This window comes from Typha latifolia, chromosome 1 (genome assembly GCF_019914945.1).
Source record: "Typha latifolia isolate L0001 chromosome 1, TyphaL0001v2, whole genome shotgun sequence".
Classification (NCBI taxonomy): domain Eukaryota; kingdom Viridiplantae; phylum Streptophyta; class Magnoliopsida; order Poales; family Typhaceae; genus Typha; species Typha latifolia.
The window spans coordinates 4155689-4173968 of record NC_133086.1 but is presented as its reverse complement, the minus strand read 5'-3'; the positions used below and the strand labels follow the sequence as shown (position 1 = coordinate 4173968).

Here is an 18280-nt window from a genome sequence, read left to right as displayed (position 1 = left end):
CTTTGGGTGACGAGGGCCGCGAGATTCCGGTTTTCTCCTTCCCTACCAAATTTATGAGGTTTCCTTTGACTTAGGGGCATCGTAGCTGGCATGCCAGTCTTTTGCAAATTTATTTATATTTAAATTTTTTATTTATAATAACAGACTAAATTATGTGCATCCTATTATAACAAAACTTATATCAACAATAAAAAAAATATTTAAACCCAATTTTATATACTAAATTATAAAATCAAGGTCCTAAACAAGTTACCTACACCATGTATATAATTAATTTGCAAATGCCCCCTCAAGGTCCTAAACAAGTTACCTATATGTAAACTATAATTAATTTGCAGTAAAAGGCCGACTTTGCAGTGGTGGTTTAACTCTTACTTCAAGAACGAGATTACACTCTCTCTCTCTCTCTCTCTAAAATTGAAACTCAATACCACGCATCCTACAACTATCCAATCACTCAATCCAAGCTAATGCCTTTTTTCTCTGTTGCCCGAAAGAAGGATGCTTCCCAATGCTGGTGAACAGAACAGGCAGGGCCTTTTATATTACAAGTACTTGAAAGAAGTGAATAATCTGTTGGTGAGATTTCCAGAGCACCTTGCCAAGCAACTCTCCAAAGAAAACCTGCTGAATAATCTCCATAGAGTCACTCAGGTTCCTGTTTTGTGGTTTGGGAGATTAAGCTACTCAGCAATTTCGGATAAAACTGATCAACAGCTTGAAAATAACTAGCTGCATGGGAGAACATATACCTGCAATGATTTCAAGCCTCTAAAACATGAATGCCTCAATAATCAAGGGTAAGAGCACGACTCAAAGATCAAACAATAGCAAAGAGTTAAAAGGGACATTAAAAGCAAAGAAATACTTTTGCCCAAACGCAAAATATGCAATTAGAACAAATTAAATAGTTGAGAAAGTTATGAATCGACACAAAACATACCTAAAGGATGTTTCACTGGTATCTTTCTCATGGACAGCTTTCACAAGCTGCATTCTTCAGCCCCATCATCATTTCTTGAAATTGCAAGCGCTTGGCATTTCTAATACTGATGATATCTTGCGGCATTGGCTCAAGATGACCATTTTCTTCAACCAGCTGAAAGAACTCCTTCTTAGTAAGACTTTTCTTCTCAACTAAAAGATCGACCACAGAATCCATAAGCTTTCTATTTCGCTGAAGAATCTGAAAGAGATAGGTGGTATAAGATGAGTTGGACATTCTGGTTAGGAATTAGCAAAAAGAAACTAGTACTTACAGTCACCATATACCTCTTTTGCTCGTTCATAGCAATTGTTTAGAACACGGAGTGCCTCCAAATCAATTTCCTGATGGAACAGACAATGTCATATACAGCACAGAAAAGAGAGATGCACATTGCAGAAAATAACTGCGAACATAGTAGCATACGTTAATATGATCTGATACCCAGAAGTCAGATATTCCATAAAACTTCTCAGAAAGACCACCAAGAACATAGTTCCGTGCAGCTGACCTGGCATTATCTGCTGTTTCTGCCCAAATTGTACTCAGCTGCAACACATTCCATTTTGTAACCATTAAGGTAGCAGTACATTTGCTCCCAAATAACAGATGAGCCATAATGATAATAAAAATGGTACCAGAAACATTGTGTTACACACCTGACCCTCACCATACCAAATTTCATCAGCAGCACGAGGAGCAATCTGAACAGTAATGTGGTCAAGAAGAGACTGCCGGCTGTAATGATATAAAGATGTAGACGAGTATTTATATCCTCTTTGTTCAAGAGAGTGCAATTTAACTTCAAGACTCAGCATGAAAAAAGAAAATATCTAAAGCCCACTCCCTTCTGAACGTATAGAATATCTTCAGTCTAAACTAATTAATGATTCAATCAATAGACATTCAGTTGGAGATCTTGATCAAAGAAAGAGAAGAATTCAACAAAAAGTGGTATAAGTACCTAAGCATTCCTTCTGTAAACTTCATGTGATCCATTTTCACTCGCACATAACCCAACTCCCTGCCAGCTCGAGGTGCAATTGTGACCTAGGAAGATTGATCAAGAATAAACATTGTCACCAAAAGTTTGACACGGAAGAACCAGAGAGGCTCTTCATTGTCTCATTGATGAAAAGAAAAGGTAAGCTAATTAATTATCATGATATGTTGCTATAAACTACAGAAAGGATCAAGCAACTCGTTTTGATGTAACCTGACCTGGAACTTTGATAAGATTTCACTGAAGGAAATCCCATTTTGTCAAGACTTGAAATGAAGATTATCTAAGTGGACTGGCGATGTCAACCAAAAGGAAAATAATATAACTATTAAAAGGAAATCGGATAGAAGTGTTCTATTAATGAGGTTATAAACTAAAAGATAGCAACACAACTTCCATACTAACAAACAAAGTTAGTGAATACATTATGATTATATCATCAACTCCCTAACAAAAGCCACAAAACCATAATAGAAAGTGGGAGAGAAAGATCAGTACAGAACCAAATGACTAAAAGACGAGTTTGTTTTATTCTACTTATGATGCCTTTATAACCAAGAATGAAATGAACTCAACCAAGTTGAACACATGGACACAGTAATCTATGACTGACAACAGCAATGTATCATTAGCAGCAAAGATGAAACACATTATTTTGTTAAAACTCAGGACAAGTGAAAGGAGATGCTACTTGACTTAACATCATAATGCAGTAAAAGTCTTTAGCTATTATGAAAGACCCAACAAGAAGAATCTCTTGCATATTGTGACATTAAAAAGGATACTAACACCTGAAGTGCGATTACATTTTATTGTTACCAGATATAACATAAGCAGAAGATAAGTTGGTCTAGAGATAATGTATCAAAGAGATGTACAATTAAACAAGCAAGTTTAAAGAGAGGTACTGGAAAAACTGGATAAGATTCTTAAGATTGAAAATAAATAAATCAAAGGTGTTATGCAAGATTGTATGATTATGTCAGGCCGCAGAGTATTGCAGAGAGGGAACTAAGCAGAAAATGATTGACTTGGCACAATACTGAGAAAAGTAAATGCAGCGAGTGCTGGGCAATACAAACTCAATATTCTTGATATCAGGAAAGTTCACAGCTACAACAGCCATGGCTGCCTCGTTAAGAGCCAGTCGTCTCCACATATCCAGACTTCTATCCTTTTTATCAAGCATTCCTCTTTCTTCTATTTGTGCAGCTTGCAATAGGTCGTCAGTAGTTATCTGTACTACAAAAGTCATCTTCATTACTATCCATATGTCATGAAACTAGTAATTATTATAATAAAGAGAAGGTATAAGCAACACCATGGAACTGATGGAAGTTGCACAGCTAAAATTGTTGATTCATCGGTAGGATAAAACTTAAGGAAACAGCATAATGTCTAGCTAGTTAAGAAAATAAAGATCTGCTGCATTATGCAAATGTTTGATCCATGGAGCTATGGAAATTCTGCACAGCTAATGTATAAACTATCTTCTAAAATCCTTGTGATGTCAAGAATCATCTCCAAATAGTCAATCTGTCTTACAACAAAAAGTGGAGAAAATGGCAAGTAACCAAAAGAGTAATTGCTACTCCATCTATTCAATTGAATCAAAATTCCACACAGCTTTTCTTTACTTCTTTAACTTCCGAGAGAAACAGCTAAAGAAAACTTTAGATCACTCATAGAAGACAAAAGGTGGCTTACCTCAGATCTCCCATCACGCATCATATTTATTGCAGCAATCTCTACTATATTTGCTAATTCAGCACCAACCATTCCATCAGTCATACTAGCAACTGCCATATAATCTACATCATCAGCCATTGGCTTTTTCCGAGCATGGACCTGTTAATGGCAATTTGCAAAATGTTATTAAAATGGAGGTTAACTTTATTGCTATGTGTACTTGTAAAATTATATAATTAGTCACTTATATGCAACCTAAATCATCATATAAAAGTCCGTCGCTGTGCACAAGGCTCCTGCCAATGGGATCTAGAGAAGAAAGAAGTATGCAGCCTTACCCTCATTATATGAGGGCCAGTTCAAGCAGCTCACAAACTTTAATTATGAGCTTCTAAAAATATGCTCAAATAAGAAGATATAGTAGAAGTACAAAATTTCATGCTTTCCAAGCAACAACTATATTGTTAATGGCTTAATGCTAGCAGCTTAAAGCATATACTATCAAATTCCAATTTTGAGTCATAATGAACAATCAAATCACAAAACCAGATAGTAAGTTTTAGAAACTAGAGAATTACATAGGAGAAAAAGGAAGGACCAGAGGACAAAGGGACAAATATAGTAGCAAGACATCAGAAATTAAAAAACTTTCCCTAAATCTCAGCAAAAATATCTGTAGGACAAAATGGTAATGCTTAAAGCAATTCTAAACCAGTACCTTGAGAATCTCAACACGACCGATGAGGCTAGGCTTTGGAATATAAATTTTCCTGTCAAATCGCCCAGGTCTCACTAGTGCTGGATCAAGAATATCTGGTCTATTGGTTGCAGCAATGGTGATTACATCTCCTCTTCCTTCAAAGCCATCCAAGCACACGAGGAGCTTCAATGAATCCAGTGAAGCAATACGTCAAATAAAATGAATATTGTGGACACACCATAATGTTACTCCTTACCTGATTTAAGGTAGCATCTCGTTCTTGTCCACCAGAACCCTTAATAAGACCACGTTCTCTTCCAACAGCATCCAACTCATCAATAAAGACAACAGAAGGGGCCTAGAATATGTAAAATACTATCGATGATTATACATAATCTGGAGAACTTTCTGGTGAACACACATTATTATGAGTTCACAAATTAAGACCATTGCAAGATATATGATGCGGCTATTGTTTCTTAAGATGTAATTAGCGTTATCCAATTTTTGGAAACAAACAACTTCTCCAAGTAAACCATCAAAAGTAAAGTTAGCAGAGGAAATCTAAATGGAAGTAATAGCAACTTGACAAATCTTACATTCTCTTTTGCTTCTTGATAGAGTGCACGAACACGAGATGCACCAACACCAACATATATTTCCACAAATTGCGATGCCGAAATTGAAAAAAAGTTTACACCTGCCTCACCAGCAACAGCCTTTGCTAGTAATGTTTTTCCCACACCAGGAGGTCCACAGAGAAGTATACCACCTAAATGAAAAATAATTATTCAGTATGTAAGGAGATTTTAATGAATCCTTTAAGAAATTAGGGGGAATTATAAGGAAAAGCTTAATAGGACATTTGATGACAACTGTTAGGAATGTGCATGCTTTTGAGCACAAAAATCAGATCTTCTCTTCTGGACTTTCTTTTGAAGCACTAAGCTTTGACTTATCTTCTAGATGTTGACAGGATATAGCAAATAAACTCATCGAACAATGCAATTATGATTACAACTAGACAATGAAATTAAGTTTCCCTTTAAGCACACGTTCCACATTTGGTCACAATTTTCCTTTCTTACTTGTACCTATTGTATTTCTCTGCTGATCTTATCTTATGCTTTCTCTAAGCCAATAAGAATCATATGTAAGCCTCTCTTTCCTGAATATTCCCATTGACTTCCTCCATAATAGGGCCATATGGTCAATCTCCCCGGCATCAATATAAGCATACTTGCAGGAACAGATATTAAAACAAAGACGTCAATTTAGCTATCATTTTCTGATTGTACCAAATAGAATGAAAATAATGTAATATTTTTGCTAGAGTAGAAAATTTGGTTAGTTTTGCATAGTAAGGCTCAAGTTGTTAAAACTTAAAACATGTATCACAAACTGGATTAATCAGATGACTGTGGATAAAAAGAAGGTAAGGTGTAGTCAGCTCGTTAGTTCATCAGAGTAGCACAAAGATGATTTTATGGGAATATGCTTTATTTGATTTATCCAATCCAAAAAGGCTGAGCTATGAGAAAACCAAACAATCCACCAAACAATGGAGGATGTAACTATGTTCTCAAGAAATTTCTTGTTACCTGACCATAATTAAAGATCAGTCTTAGTACCTGTTTATGGGTTAATGCTTCAAGGACAGCATCTGACTTCCAACGATATCAAATGTAGCATATGATAGTAAAGAAAAGTTACCCAAGGGCATTGTATTGCCTACTCTCATGTTACCCTAAACCTAATTCATTCATAGTCAATTAAGAATTAAGAGAAACTAATCATGGAATAACATGTGCAAGATATTGACCTGGAATTTTCACTCCTCGCCTCCGATACATCTCCCCCAATGTGAAAAACTTAACAATCTCCTCGAGCTCCAGTCTTATGTTCCCAAGACCAGCAACATCACTGAACTTGACATCAACACCCCTCTCCATGTACTGCGGCAGCCTCTTGCTGTGTGCACGCCGTACCCGGGCACCAGATTGCATAAACTTCATAGCCATCTTAAGGTAAGGGTTATCCTCACCTCCTTTTTCCTCACCCTCGTCGCCCCCGCTGCCCTCAAGCCCCGCCATTTCCCTTTCTAACTGTCTTATCTTCTTCTGCTCTTCCGCCTCAGCCTTCTCAATCTTCAGCCTATCTTCATAATCCTTCTGCTGCTTCCGGTAATTAAGCACGACCGTCCTATAAAAGATGTAAAATATCAAAAGCCCAATCCCAGTCGCAACATTCTTGTCCCTCGCCATGTCAGCCCACATGTTTGCCATCTGCTGATAGTTCTTCCTCGCCTGCCGTAGCGACAGCTCATAATTGGCTTTCCTCATCTCAAGCTTCTTCCTCCTCTCATCAGCCTTCTTCTGAGCTTTGAGAGCCTTCTCCATCATCTCCCTCTCCCGCCTCACCTTTGCAAGCTCTGCCCTTCTCCGCTCTGTGAGCTCCTTCCTTGCCTTCTCAAGCTCCAACAAACGCTTGGACTTGGGCTTCGGCTTTAAAACCGACAACAAATGGATCGGCACATTCGCCAACAAACCCAAGTATGGTGCCGGAACATCTGGCTTTTTGATCGGTGGCGTGTAGGCATTAATACAGACAGAATTCAGCTGCATTCTGTCCCAATTCTCCCAAAATTTGGCATCCCTCTCTGCAGTGGGGAGCACGGCTCGGAAAACCCTAGAATCTTCCAAAACGACCAAGACCGGGTCTGCCCGCTGCCGCAAGCTAGAAGACGGGAGCTTTACAATGTGCTTGAGCTTGCCCTCTTCCTTAAGGATCAAAAGCTCCGTATAGGGGATCCTATCCCCGACAGTAGGGAGACCGCGGGACCAATTCTTGAGGTCTTCCGCCGACAGGGTGGCATCGGCAGAGGCGGTCGATCGCTTCGCCGCGCGCTTCTTCTCCGCGACCTTGGCCTGCGCCGCGGATTGCGGGAGAGAGGAGGAGACCACGGTTAGTGTCACGGAGAGTTGCAGCAACCTCGAAGAAGTAGATCTCTTGGATTCGGACTCCTCCTCTTCGTTCGATTCGTTAGAAAGTATCGAGTTGCGAGGAAGGATAGGTTTAAGGCTAGGGTTCCGTTTGGCTGGGTGGGTTCTTGATGGTGTTGGGACGAGGGAGAGCGGACAGAAGAATAAGGAGCTCGAAGCAGCGAGCTCCATGGGAATAGGAGGAGAGAGAGAGAGAGAGAGAAGAAGGAATCAGAATAGGGTTTGAAATGGGTGTTTGAGAGGAGAGGAAAGAGAGGGGAGCTCAGAATTGGCGCTCGCCATGGGAATAGCTCCGAGAGCTCGGGCGGGGGATATGGATAGAGCAAAGTCGTTTTCCCGTCCCTTAAACTACAAGGCCCATCCATTAGTGGGCCGATAGTTAATTACTTGTTCCAATTTGAGATCCAACTCCAATGTCATCCAAAATTGCCACCAAACCCACGCTATATTAATTAACATTGCTCATGTGTGGAAAAAAAAAAAACACAACAAAAAAGATAAAACGTTAAAAAAACGCCCACCGTGGGGCTCGAACCCACGACCACAAGGTTAAGAGCCTTGCGCTCTACCAACTGAGCTAGACGGGCTTTTTAGGGACGAAGCAATGTAGTCAAATCAGGGTAAAGAAAAAAAACTACACCGAAACCGAGGTAGCTTCTCCGAGATCCAAAGTAAAGTAGCGAATAAAGTAGGTCGTCCACAGACAGCCATATATGTCTTAATCGTCGCTACAATGGCTTGGTGGATTTGGGCCCTTTCTTTCGAAAGCTGCACTGCACTGCACTGCACAGTACACAATGCCAATGCCAGTATGAATGAGGCCGAGAGAGTGTGAAAGACAACAAATCACGCAATGATTTAGTGGGATGTTTGCGTTTTTTAAAAGCGCACTAAGGTCGAAGGAGGAAGGACCAAACCCCTTTTTCACTTTCTCCGCATCCAAAAAGTTCCAAAGATTTTAACTAAAGCACTACTCTCTGATCAACTTTTTATTATTATTTTCTTTTTTGTCTCCAAAGTTTGTAGTTTTTTTCTTCTTTTTTTCTTTACCTACTCTCTCCAGTAGTCCATTGATGGACTCCCTTATGAGTTATGACCTGACTTATGTTGCTGTATTGTATTGTAGGAGTACTGCACTGACGTGATAGGTAATAAATAATATATTAATCTTACACTCATATCGCCGCGTTAAAGCACCACCTTAAAATACATTCGTTGTTAATCCACACATGTATCATTAATTAAACGTGTCTGTGGCCGTGTTCGTTGTAATTATATAGCATATATAACTTAGATTAAGCATGTGTACTGCGTGGATAATTTGTAGCAATTTCTCCAAGTTACATAGACAATAAAGAGACTCATATATTTTATATATGTCATGTGAATATTTGACCAAAAGGAAAGAACTTGTTAGATCCTTCTCAAGCTTCAACTCAGGCCATTTGGCTACCACCCACTGTTTCATAGTAAAGTGGCAGCATATGGAGACTGCTTTAGAGGAAAGAAATGAGATATTTTGAAGTAGGAGAGCTATCAATTTTTAGTTAGAAACTTTTTTTTGATTTTGATGGATGAACAAATATACCGTTGGTTTGTTCCGCAAACTCATGATTAGGAGGTGTAAACGAGCAGAACTGATCTGACTCTCGACAGTCATATTTTTTTTGACCTGAGCTTGAGTTGAGTTGGAAAAACTCGGCTCGGTTTGGCTCGCCTTCGGCTCTATTAGGCTCGACCTCTGCTCAATAACTCGAGTTAAAATATCAAATTTCTCATAAATATGATCAACTTAAACTAAATTTCATATATTAGAGAAAGTGAATTAGCTTATAAGGGCATATGAATATGAGACTAAAGACTAAAGATATCTTATAAAAAAAATTAACAAAAAATATTGGAGTATGCTAGGATTCAAACCTAGGTTAAGTTGCCTAAGCAACCTTAACTGACTATATTAGATAAAACTTATAATATTTATATGTATATATAATATATATATATATATATATATAATAATTTTATATATTATATATTGAGTCTATTTGAGCCGAGCTCAAACAAACTAACTCTAGCTTGACTTGGCTCAATTAAAAAATTTGAGCCCCATAAACTCAACTTAGCTCATTTAGAGTTTGAGCGAGTTTGGAGACCTCACGAACCGACAAACTTTTTTGACAGCCCTATCAATAATTACTTTTTTTAAAATAAAATTGATGATTAATTTTAATACTTTCAGAGAGTTAAAGCAAGAATATATTTACCATTTGATTTAGATTCCTTTTTATCAAAAAGATATTTTACTTTTTGTTTACACTTGTTAATGTAATATTTATGTATATAAAGTATGATCTAAAATCAATTGTGGCCTTGCTGTTAACCCTTAAGCACTAGACTAATCCACAGGGGCCAGTACTTGTTGGGTATCTTATTTGGATCTTGTATCCAAATGAAGATAAAATACAAGGTGGGGTTATTATATATCTTTCCACCTTTTTAAAAGATAAAAAGAAGGATACCATCCCCACAATATAAAGTAGAAAGTATGGTAAACTTCTAACATGAGAATCAAACAGAAAAACTTTTTGACTCTCTATCAAAATAATTCAAAACTAGGAAAGGACTTTAGGTATGGAGTGAACTTATGACAAGTATTTAAGATAAGATAGCTACACTTCCCTGAGGTCCAAACCAATAATTTTGACTCCACTATCACTTAACGGGTAACCCGTTTCCCGATGGATCCCCGCTTTGTTATTGAGGTAGGGTACCAAAAATTTCGACTCCGATACTTAGATATCGGATCAGATTTAATGTATATATCTAAGTTCCAATCAGATAATCAAGTATGAGAAACAGAGTAAAAATACATAATAAGACACAAATTTATGATCCGAACCCGACCCGATAATTGCAATATACACATGTGCATCAAAAGTTAATTGTTTATATAAGTCTATTGCCATTATAATGATGCCTAATTCTCTCCCATGGTAATTTTCTTAATTTTTTTTCCTTCAACTATATATTATTAGGACACTTTGGAATCCTATTAGTTGGATTTGGTCCTTGCCTAATCCCAGTGGAGGACCCATCTAACTTTTCTTTTTCTTGTCCTGTTAGGCAATTGAGTGATAATAATTTAATTCGTTATAGATAGGATGGCCAGCCAAAAATTATATTTGAAAAATAATGCTCCAATATGTTGTTAAAACTATTTCTTTTGATTTGTATATTTTTTTTTGTCATAAGGAAGTTACCAATTCTTAGTTAATTTATTTCATTCTTTAATTATTTTTTTGTTTGATAATAAAATGAGTATATTACTTTGTGAGTTAGTAAAGTATTAGCCACAATAAGATTGCATGCACTCATATGATCATATCCTTTTGTTATATCAATTAAAATTAGTTAATATTTTTCTTTCAAATCAATCATATATATATTAGTATCATTTTAAAATCGAAGTACAGGAGAAAGGGAGATAAAAAAAAAATGATGCCAAGGTCTCAAAAAAGATTGATATTTTAGTACAACCCTTCCACAAAATTTTTTTAAAAAAACTTTCCGTATAAAAGTTAAGCTAGGATTAGCCCAAAAAAAAAGAAAAAAAAAATCCTACTTGTCCCTCACTAATTGCAAACAGTGGACACATTGGTTGTCTAAATGAGGTATGTTATAGGCCACTCTAAATCAACTTTCCATTGTGTGTTATAATTTTATCATATGGATGGAGACTCAATGTTTTAAGTAATATTTACCCTCGTCTGAGGGGCACCAACCCTACTAAAAAGACCTGCCATTATTTAGTGCAAGGTTCTCACTTATGAGGAGCCATGCAAAGACAAACTTGTGAAAGCTTTATTTACACTAATGGAGAGGTTATTCTCATGACTCAGATCCATGATATTGGTGTATCAGTGGCAAGTCTTATTGTTCACAAAGTGAAGCCCTCAATAATAAACTTATTAAAATATAGAATTTATTATTTTCTAATAGTTTAATTTGTTGGAGTAGATGATGAGTTAATAATAGTATCGGCATTTGAATTTTACTAGATATATTTGTTATTTAAAATATAAAATCTTCACCCATTTAAATAAAATTTATTTTCTGAGCTCACTAAAAATGAGAAAAAGTGTTATAATATAAAAACTATTATTATCTTATAGCTTTAACTTTTAGAGCGATGATAGCAAAACTAACCTAATTAATTTTGAATATAAAAATAAGAGATACAATAAATTAGTGCATCTTTAGTTCTAATATCTACATCACAATTCACCATATAATAGATGGATATTATATTAACTCACCGATTACCAAAAAGTTGTCTCTTTAGATATTCAATTCCATCACTCTCCAAAGCACATATCTATCTATCCATCGGCCATCTGAGGTCAAAGAAAAGTGTTTATTTTAAAAATAAATAAATTGGAAAGCTTAAAAAAGAAGAAAAACCCATGAACTCCGTGGAAAGTAATAGGAAGAAGGTGTTGTAAAGAAGGACCATCTTTAGTACTAACTTTACTTGTAATAAATTCATGGGCATGTCCAAAGTCCATTGGAGGCCCCCATCAGTCAATTCAGGCCAGCGTTCGCAAAGGCCACTGGTTGGCTATTTATACCCATGCTAGTGGGGGTTCTAAAGCCTCTTGTGTTCATTCCTTTCATCTCTTGCCGCCTTGTCAACCTAGGAGAAGAGATGGATACTGCTCCAAGGAAAGGAGAAGAAAGTAAGAGTAGGGCGCATGGGATGTTCAGGTTCGCCGACTCCGTAGATGTTGTTCTGATGCTGATGGGCACCATAGGAGCTATTGGAGATGGGTGTTCTACCAACTGCCTTCTGCTCTTTGCTAGCAATGTCATGAACAGCTTAGGCTATGGAAGTGCTCAGAACAAGGATGATCATTTCATGCATGAGATTGAGAAGGTTGAAAACTAATTGCATGCCGGCGCCGTCGATCGGCTGCCCTTCCAGTACTAGATTAATCTTCTGTGACTGAAGTTTATCTTAATTCTTTGGTTATTTTTGCAGTCATGCCTCTACTTTGTCTACTTGGGATTAGCAGTCATGGTGGTTGCTTTTATGGGTAAGTTCTGATGACCCAAATATTAATCTCCTTCCACTGTACATGTAGTTCGTTTTGGCTATGATCGATTTTTGACGAGGTAATTAACTGTAACTGCAGAAGGGTATTGCTGGAGTAGAACAAGTGAGAGGCAAGTGCTGAGGATTAGATACAAGTATCTTGAAGCTATCCTCAGGCAGGAAGTTGGTTTCTTTGATTCACAGGAAGCAACTACGTCAGAGATCATAAATAGTATATCCAAGGACACCTCTCTCATACAAGAGGTCCTAAGTGAGAAGGTATGAAGCATGTGTTTATTATCTTATCAACCTTTCTTTTTTCCTTATACTATCATGATAGGTCACTGCCTATAAGTGTAAGGTTTTGACATAGCATTACATATACTTTTGTCATATCAGAAGGCAACTTCTTTTAAGAAAATATATATTTGGAAAGCAAACAACCCTTATGATCGAATTGTATAGGTGTTAGAGTGGTAGATCGAAGGGAATATGAAATAATAAAAAGGGAATAAACCATAAACTTATGATATGACTGGAATGTTAAGTCTCCTAAGATATGCATGCATGTATAATGTTTCAGAAAGAAAGAAACTTTAATGGCTCATTTCTGAAGTGAGTAATATATTTTTCTTTTTGACATGGAGAGAAAGAAGTGCTCGATGACAAAGGCATTTCATCGCTCTCTGAAAGAATTTAGAATCATATTTCTTCTATGAGCCAAAGGGTAATTTGAAGTTAAGATTCTGACTAACCAACTTGCGTACTATCTCTTAATAGAGAACAAAGTCATGATTCCCCGCATGTTTCAAACATGGGGAATCGTTACTAATTTTGGATGGGAATCATGGATACTGCTGTCATTGAATATGATTCCTCGACATATCATACGAATTTGGCTGCAAATTGTTAGGAAAGGATATAATAGTAATCGCTTTCACATTCTCATTCTTCCCAGGACTTGACCAAGAAATAAACTAGTCTAGAGAAAGATGAAAGAATAAGATTCTGCTAAAGAATAACGAATTCTAGTACCGACACTTTGTTTTGGGCAATCCATAGAACGCGATGGAATTTATGCTGGCTGATTAATAAATTCCAACGTATAAAGCATTAGATTTGCATTAGTTATGTTGAAGGAAAGCTGAAATGATACACACTCATTTCTGCACTGGAATCACTTTGTTTGAAGAAAATTACATATGACACTTTATTTGCAAATAGGGAAAATTCTATTTCTCGCTCTAGCTGTAAGTCTGTCTAGAAAGCTTATGGCATAATTTGTAAGCAGTGAAAATATAGCGCGTGGACTCTAAATAATGCATTAGACCACGATAGACTCAATATTCTCTGCACAATAATAGTTTTTCATGACTATGTCACCCTTTGCAGTATACTGAATTCCTAATTTTTCGCTTCCTTTGTAATATTTGAAACAGGTGCCAATATTCCTCATGCATTCTTCAGTCTTTTTCTCTGGCCTTGCCTTCTCTATGTACTTCTCATGGAGACTCTCCTTGGTAGCCTTCCCACTAGTCCTCCTCCTGATAATTCCTGGCCTAATTTACGGAAAATACCTTCTCTACCTCTCGCAAGAATCCCGCAATGAGTATGCGAAAGCAAACACTCTTGTAGAGCAAGCTCTTGGCTCTATCAAGACTATATACTCTTTCACTGCAGAGAAGAGGATTGTCGATGGATATGCTGCCATTTTGGATAAGACCATCAAGCTGGGGCTCAAGCAAGGCATTGCGAAAGGTCTTGCAGTAGGCTGTACAGGGCTCGCGTTCTCCATATGGGCTTTCCTTGCTTGGTATGGCAGCAGATTGGTGATGTATCATGGCGAGAGCGGAGGGCGCATCTATGCGGCGGGAATCTCCTTTGTCTTGGGTGGCCTGTATGTAGTTTTTATTTTTGCTTCTCTTCTTGGCTTAATTTATGCTTATGTAGATTATTTTGGTATTATTTACATTCTCAAGAATAGGAAACATGTCTCATGATCAAGCGTTTGAGTTCACAGGGATTCATAGCAACCGTGCCATGCTTTATTTGTACCGTTAGTCAATTAGAATCTTAGATATGTTAGTCTCTTAATTGGATACTGGGACTCACTAATAGTAATATTATAAAAGAACAGTCTGAAAGTTTCTGAATTTGATTCTTGATGCAGATCTCTTGGAATGGCACTCCCTGAGATGAAACACTTTACTGAAGCATCTGTTGCCGCCACTAGAATCATCGAGAGAATCAATCGCACTCCACTGATGGACGACGAAGATCCAGAGGGCCTCATGCCAGACGAAATCCGTGGTGAAGTAGAATTCGAGTCGGTCCGGTTCACCTACCCCTCAAGGCCAGACTCGCCAATCCTCAATGATTTCAACCTTCGAGTTCAAGCAGGACAAACCGTCGCGCTCGTCGGCTGTAGCGGTAGTGGGAAGTCGACAGCCATCGCATTACTACAGCGGTTCTACGATGTTGATGCAGGGACCGTAAAGATCGATGGCGTCGATGTCAAGAAACTGCAATTGAGATGGATCAGAGGAAAGATGGGGCTAGTTAGCCAAGATCATGCTCTCTTTGGCACATCCATAAAGGAGAACATCTTATTTGGAAAGCAAGACGCAACCATGGATGAGCTATACGCAGCAGCCATGACAGCAAATGCCCACAGCTTCATAAGGCAGCTCCCTGAGGGGTATAACACAAAGGTAAGGGTAAAAGAGTAAATGTGACAGTTTTGAATGGGCAACGGTCAAGTGTTTTTAAATGAATGGACGAGGGAAAGTATACCGGTTAAGCTCTCTTGACGAAATTACCCTCATACTACGAGTTAATTTCTGTATGTCCTCTGTTGCAGATTGGCGAGAGAGGAGCCCTTCTTTCCGGCGGCCAGAAACAGCGCATCGCCATCGCCAGAGCCGTCATAAAAAACCCCGCGATCCTCCTCCTTGACGAAGCCACGAGTGCGCTTGATTCAGAGTCGGAGAAGCTGGTGCAGAATGCTCTGAATCAAGCATCCATGGGAAGAACAACTCTGGTATAATAAAATTCAACACATCCCATTCTCGATTCCTTCTTGTAGTACTTCTTGACATGATTATGTGATATGGAACCATTGATCAGGTGGTAGCTCACAAACTCTCCACCGTCAAGAACGCGGACCAGATCGCGGTAATGGACGCCGGCGTGATCGTCGAGATCGGTACGCATGATGAACTGATCAGCAAGAATGGCCAGTACTCTAGATTAGTGAAGTTTCAGAAGTTATCAAGCTATAACGATCAAGAAGCCGAGCTCTTTCGGCCTTCTTCCACCGCGAGGAGCAGCGCAAGCCATCTTAGCTTGACCCGAGCCAGCCCCTTGTCCTTGTCCTTCCACTCGCCGTTCTGCGACGAACCGCCTTGCCCCGTCTCTCATCCTGCGCCATCCTTCTCTAGGCTCCTCGCCATGAACTCGTCGGAATGGAAGCAAGCCACCATAGGCAGCGTCTCCGCCGTAATTTACGGCTCCCTGCAGCCAATCTACGCCTTGTCGATCGGCGGTATGATCGCCGCATTCTACGTCCAGGACCACGACGAGATGAAAGCAATCATCCGCCACTACGCCTTGATATTCTCATCGCTGTCGGTGGTCTCCATCCTTGTCAATCTCTTGCAACACTACAATTTTGCCTACATGGGCGAGCATCTAACCAGAAGAATCCGAGTTAAAGTGCTGGAAAAGATCCTAAGCTTTGAAACAGCTTGGTTTGATGAAGAGACCAACTCAAGTGGAGCACTATGCTCTCGGCTAAGCAATGAGGCGTCTCTTGTCAAGACTTTAGTTGCAGATAGGATCTCCCTACTGGTTCAAACTGCTTCAGGGGTGGTGATAGCAATGACCATGGGCTTGGTTGTGGCGTGGAAGCTTGCTCTGGTCATGATCGCAGTGCAGCCATCAACAATGATATGTCACTATGCCAAGAAGATCGTGCTGTCGAACGTATCGCGAGACTTGGCGAAAGCGCAGCATCTGAGTACTCAGATCGCCATCGAGGCGGTACACAATCATAGAATGGTTACTTCCTTCGGGTGTTCGACGAAAGTCCTGCAGCTCTTCAACGAAGCCCAGGAGGGGCCGCTGAGGACTGCGAGGAAGAAATCATGGGTGGCCGGAGTTGCGACAGGGTGCTCGCCCTGCCTGTCTTTCCTGACATGGGCTCTCGACTTCTGGTACGGTGGGAAGCTGGCCCAGTCCGGCGAAATCTCCGCCGGCGACGTGTTCAAGACCTTCTTCATCTTGGTGAGCACCGGGAAGTTGATTGCCGAGGCGGGGAGCATGACGTCGGATCTCGCAAAGGGGACGAACGCGGTAGCCGCGGTTTTCGAAGTGCTAGATAGGGAATCAATGACTCCACAATTCTCCAAGGTACAATATTAAATCTCCATTCAACTCACTCTTAATATATATATGGTCACATTAATAAGTCATATACTCAAACATTAATTCGTTGATGCAGATGGATCACCACAACAAGGGATCAACTAAACCGCAGAACAAAATACAAGGGAAGATAGAGATCAAGAAGGTCGATTTCGCATACCCAAGCCGGCCGCAGTGCCTAGTCTTGCAGGAATTCAGCTTGGAGGTGAAGGCAGGCACAAGCATTGGACTCGTCGGCCGAAGCGGCTGCGGTAAGTCGACTGTAATCAGCTTGATTCAGAGGTTCTACGACGTCGATCGAGGGGTTGTCCGAATCGACGGTACCGACATCCGGGAATTAGACATCATAAAGTATCGCGGATTCACCGCACTCGTTAGCCAAGAACCAGTGATGTTCTCAGGCAGCATTCGCAACAATATCGCCTTCGGTAAGCCTGAAGCCTCTGAGGATGAGATCATGGAGGCCGCAAGAGCAGCCAACGCGCACGAATTCATATCGTAAGTTCTCTCAAAATTTAGAATCACCATTCTCTAATATATTAAGCTTCTGGAGTAATTTATAATAGCATTAGATTAGAAAACTATACTAATTTTTATATTTTATGTTGTAATATATATATATACACACACACATCAAAGTATTAACATCTCTTTCCTCTTAGATCTCTGAAAGACGGATACGACACCGATTGCGGTGAGCGAGGACTGCAACTATCAGGAGGCCAAAAACAAAGGATTGCAATTGCAAGGGCAATCATAAGGAATCCAACAATACTACTACTGGATGAGGCGACAAGCGCTCTAGATGTGCAGTCGGAGCGAGTAGTGCAAGAGGCCCTTGATCGGATCATGGTCGGGAGGACGACCGTCGTGGTGGCTCACCGCCTGAACACGATAAAGCTTCTGGATTCGATCGGTTTAGTCGGCGAAGGGCGGTTGGTGGAGCGTGGGACTTACGCGCAGCTCATGAACAAGAAAGGGGCCTTCTACAACCTAGTAACTCTTCAGAAATGAGATGATCGTATGAAATAGTAGATATATATTTATATATATCTAATGTAGTTGAATACTAATGCCATGTCAATCCTCCAACCTTGTTAGAAGCTGAAGTATTGAAAAATTGTATTATGTAACTAGTTACTATTATCTAAAGCCGAATGTATATGCATCCAAGTCATGAACATTTTGGTGAACTAGTTACTGATAAGCGGTAAAGAATAAGGCTTTCGTAATTTAATTATAATTATTTTTTAATTTATAAGATTAGATTTTTAAAAGCTAAGTAGATATATTTTCTACGATAAATATATATTTTATTATAATAAAATGCATATAATTTATATATGTTAATAAATTTAATTACTAGTAAAAATAAAATAAAATA

At 39.0% G+C, this 18280-nt stretch overlaps 2 protein-coding genes and 1 non-coding gene across 5 annotated transcripts; 1 reads left to right on the top strand and 2 right to left on the bottom strand.

The window, feature by feature from the left end:
- Positions 1-188: 188 nt before the first annotated feature.
- On the bottom strand, positions 189-7694 carry LOC140800170 (probable inactive ATP-dependent zinc metalloprotease FTSHI 2, chloroplastic). 3 transcript variants are annotated; one of them, XM_073154849.1, is made up of 13 exons: positions 6200-7694; positions 4977-5149; positions 4634-4735; positions 4396-4560; positions 3696-3836; positions 3067-3225; positions 1950-2035; positions 1645-1723; positions 1412-1534; positions 1273-1329; positions 944-1186; positions 753-771; positions 516-658 (listed from the first exon to the last, which is right to left on the bottom strand). In XM_073154849.1, the coding sequence occupies exons 1-11, from the start codon at positions 7548-7550 to the stop codon at positions 971-973; spliced, it is 2652 nt and encodes an 883-aa protein (XP_073010950.1). In that variant the 5' UTR covers positions 7551-7694; the 3' UTR covers positions 516-658; positions 753-771; positions 944-970. The 3 variants fall into 3 exon arrangements, with proteins under 3 accessions (XP_073010939.1, XP_073010943.1, XP_073010950.1); XM_073154838.1 differs by lacking the exon at positions 753-771 and having other exon boundaries at positions 189-752; XM_073154842.1 differs by lacking the exon at positions 753-771 and having other exon boundaries at positions 250-658.
- A 199-nt stretch (positions 7695-7893) lies between these two features.
- TRNAK-CUU (transfer RNA lysine (anticodon CUU)) lies at positions 7894-7966 on the bottom strand. The gene has a single exon. It is a non-coding gene; the product is annotated as a tRNA-Lys (tRNA).
- Positions 7967-11995: 4029 nt separating this feature from the next.
- LOC140780734 (putative ABC transporter B family member 8) lies at positions 11996-18077 on the top strand. Its single transcript, XM_073126461.1, has 9 exons — positions 11996-12312; positions 12418-12472; positions 12572-12750; positions 13911-14368; positions 14642-15182; positions 15332-15511; positions 15598-16881; positions 16973-17394; positions 17559-18077. The coding sequence occupies exons 1-9, from the start codon at positions 12010-12012 to the stop codon at positions 17908-17910; spliced, it is 3774 nt and encodes a 1257-aa protein (XP_072982562.1). The 5' UTR covers positions 11996-12009; the 3' UTR covers positions 17911-18077.
- Positions 18078-18280: the final 203 nt, after the last annotated feature.

Coding starts and splice junctions, on each gene's coding strand:
- LOC140780734 (XM_073126461.1), top strand. CDS start 12,010: ATGCTAGTGGGGGTTCTAAAGCCTCTTGTGTTCATTCCTTTCATCTCT. Junction 14,369..14,641: donor TCCTTTGTCTTGGGTGGCCT/GTATGTAGTTTT, acceptor TTCTTGATGCAG/ATCTCTTGGAATGGCACTCC. Junction 15,183..15,331: donor CTGAGGGGTATAACACAAAG/GTAAGGGTAAAA, acceptor CCTCTGTTGCAG/ATTGGCGAGAGAGGAGCCCT.
- LOC140800170 (XM_073154838.1), bottom strand. CDS start 7,550: ATGGAGCTCGCTGCTTCGAGCTCCTTATTCTTCTGTCCGCTCTCCCTC. Junction 1,535..1,644: donor TTTGGTATGGTGAGGGTCAG/GTGTGTAACACA, acceptor AATGTGTTGCAG/CTGAGTACAATTTGGGCAGA. Junction 1,330..1,411: donor GGGTATCAGATCATATTAAC/GTATGCTACTAT, acceptor CTGTTCCATCAG/GAAATTGATTTGGAGGCACT.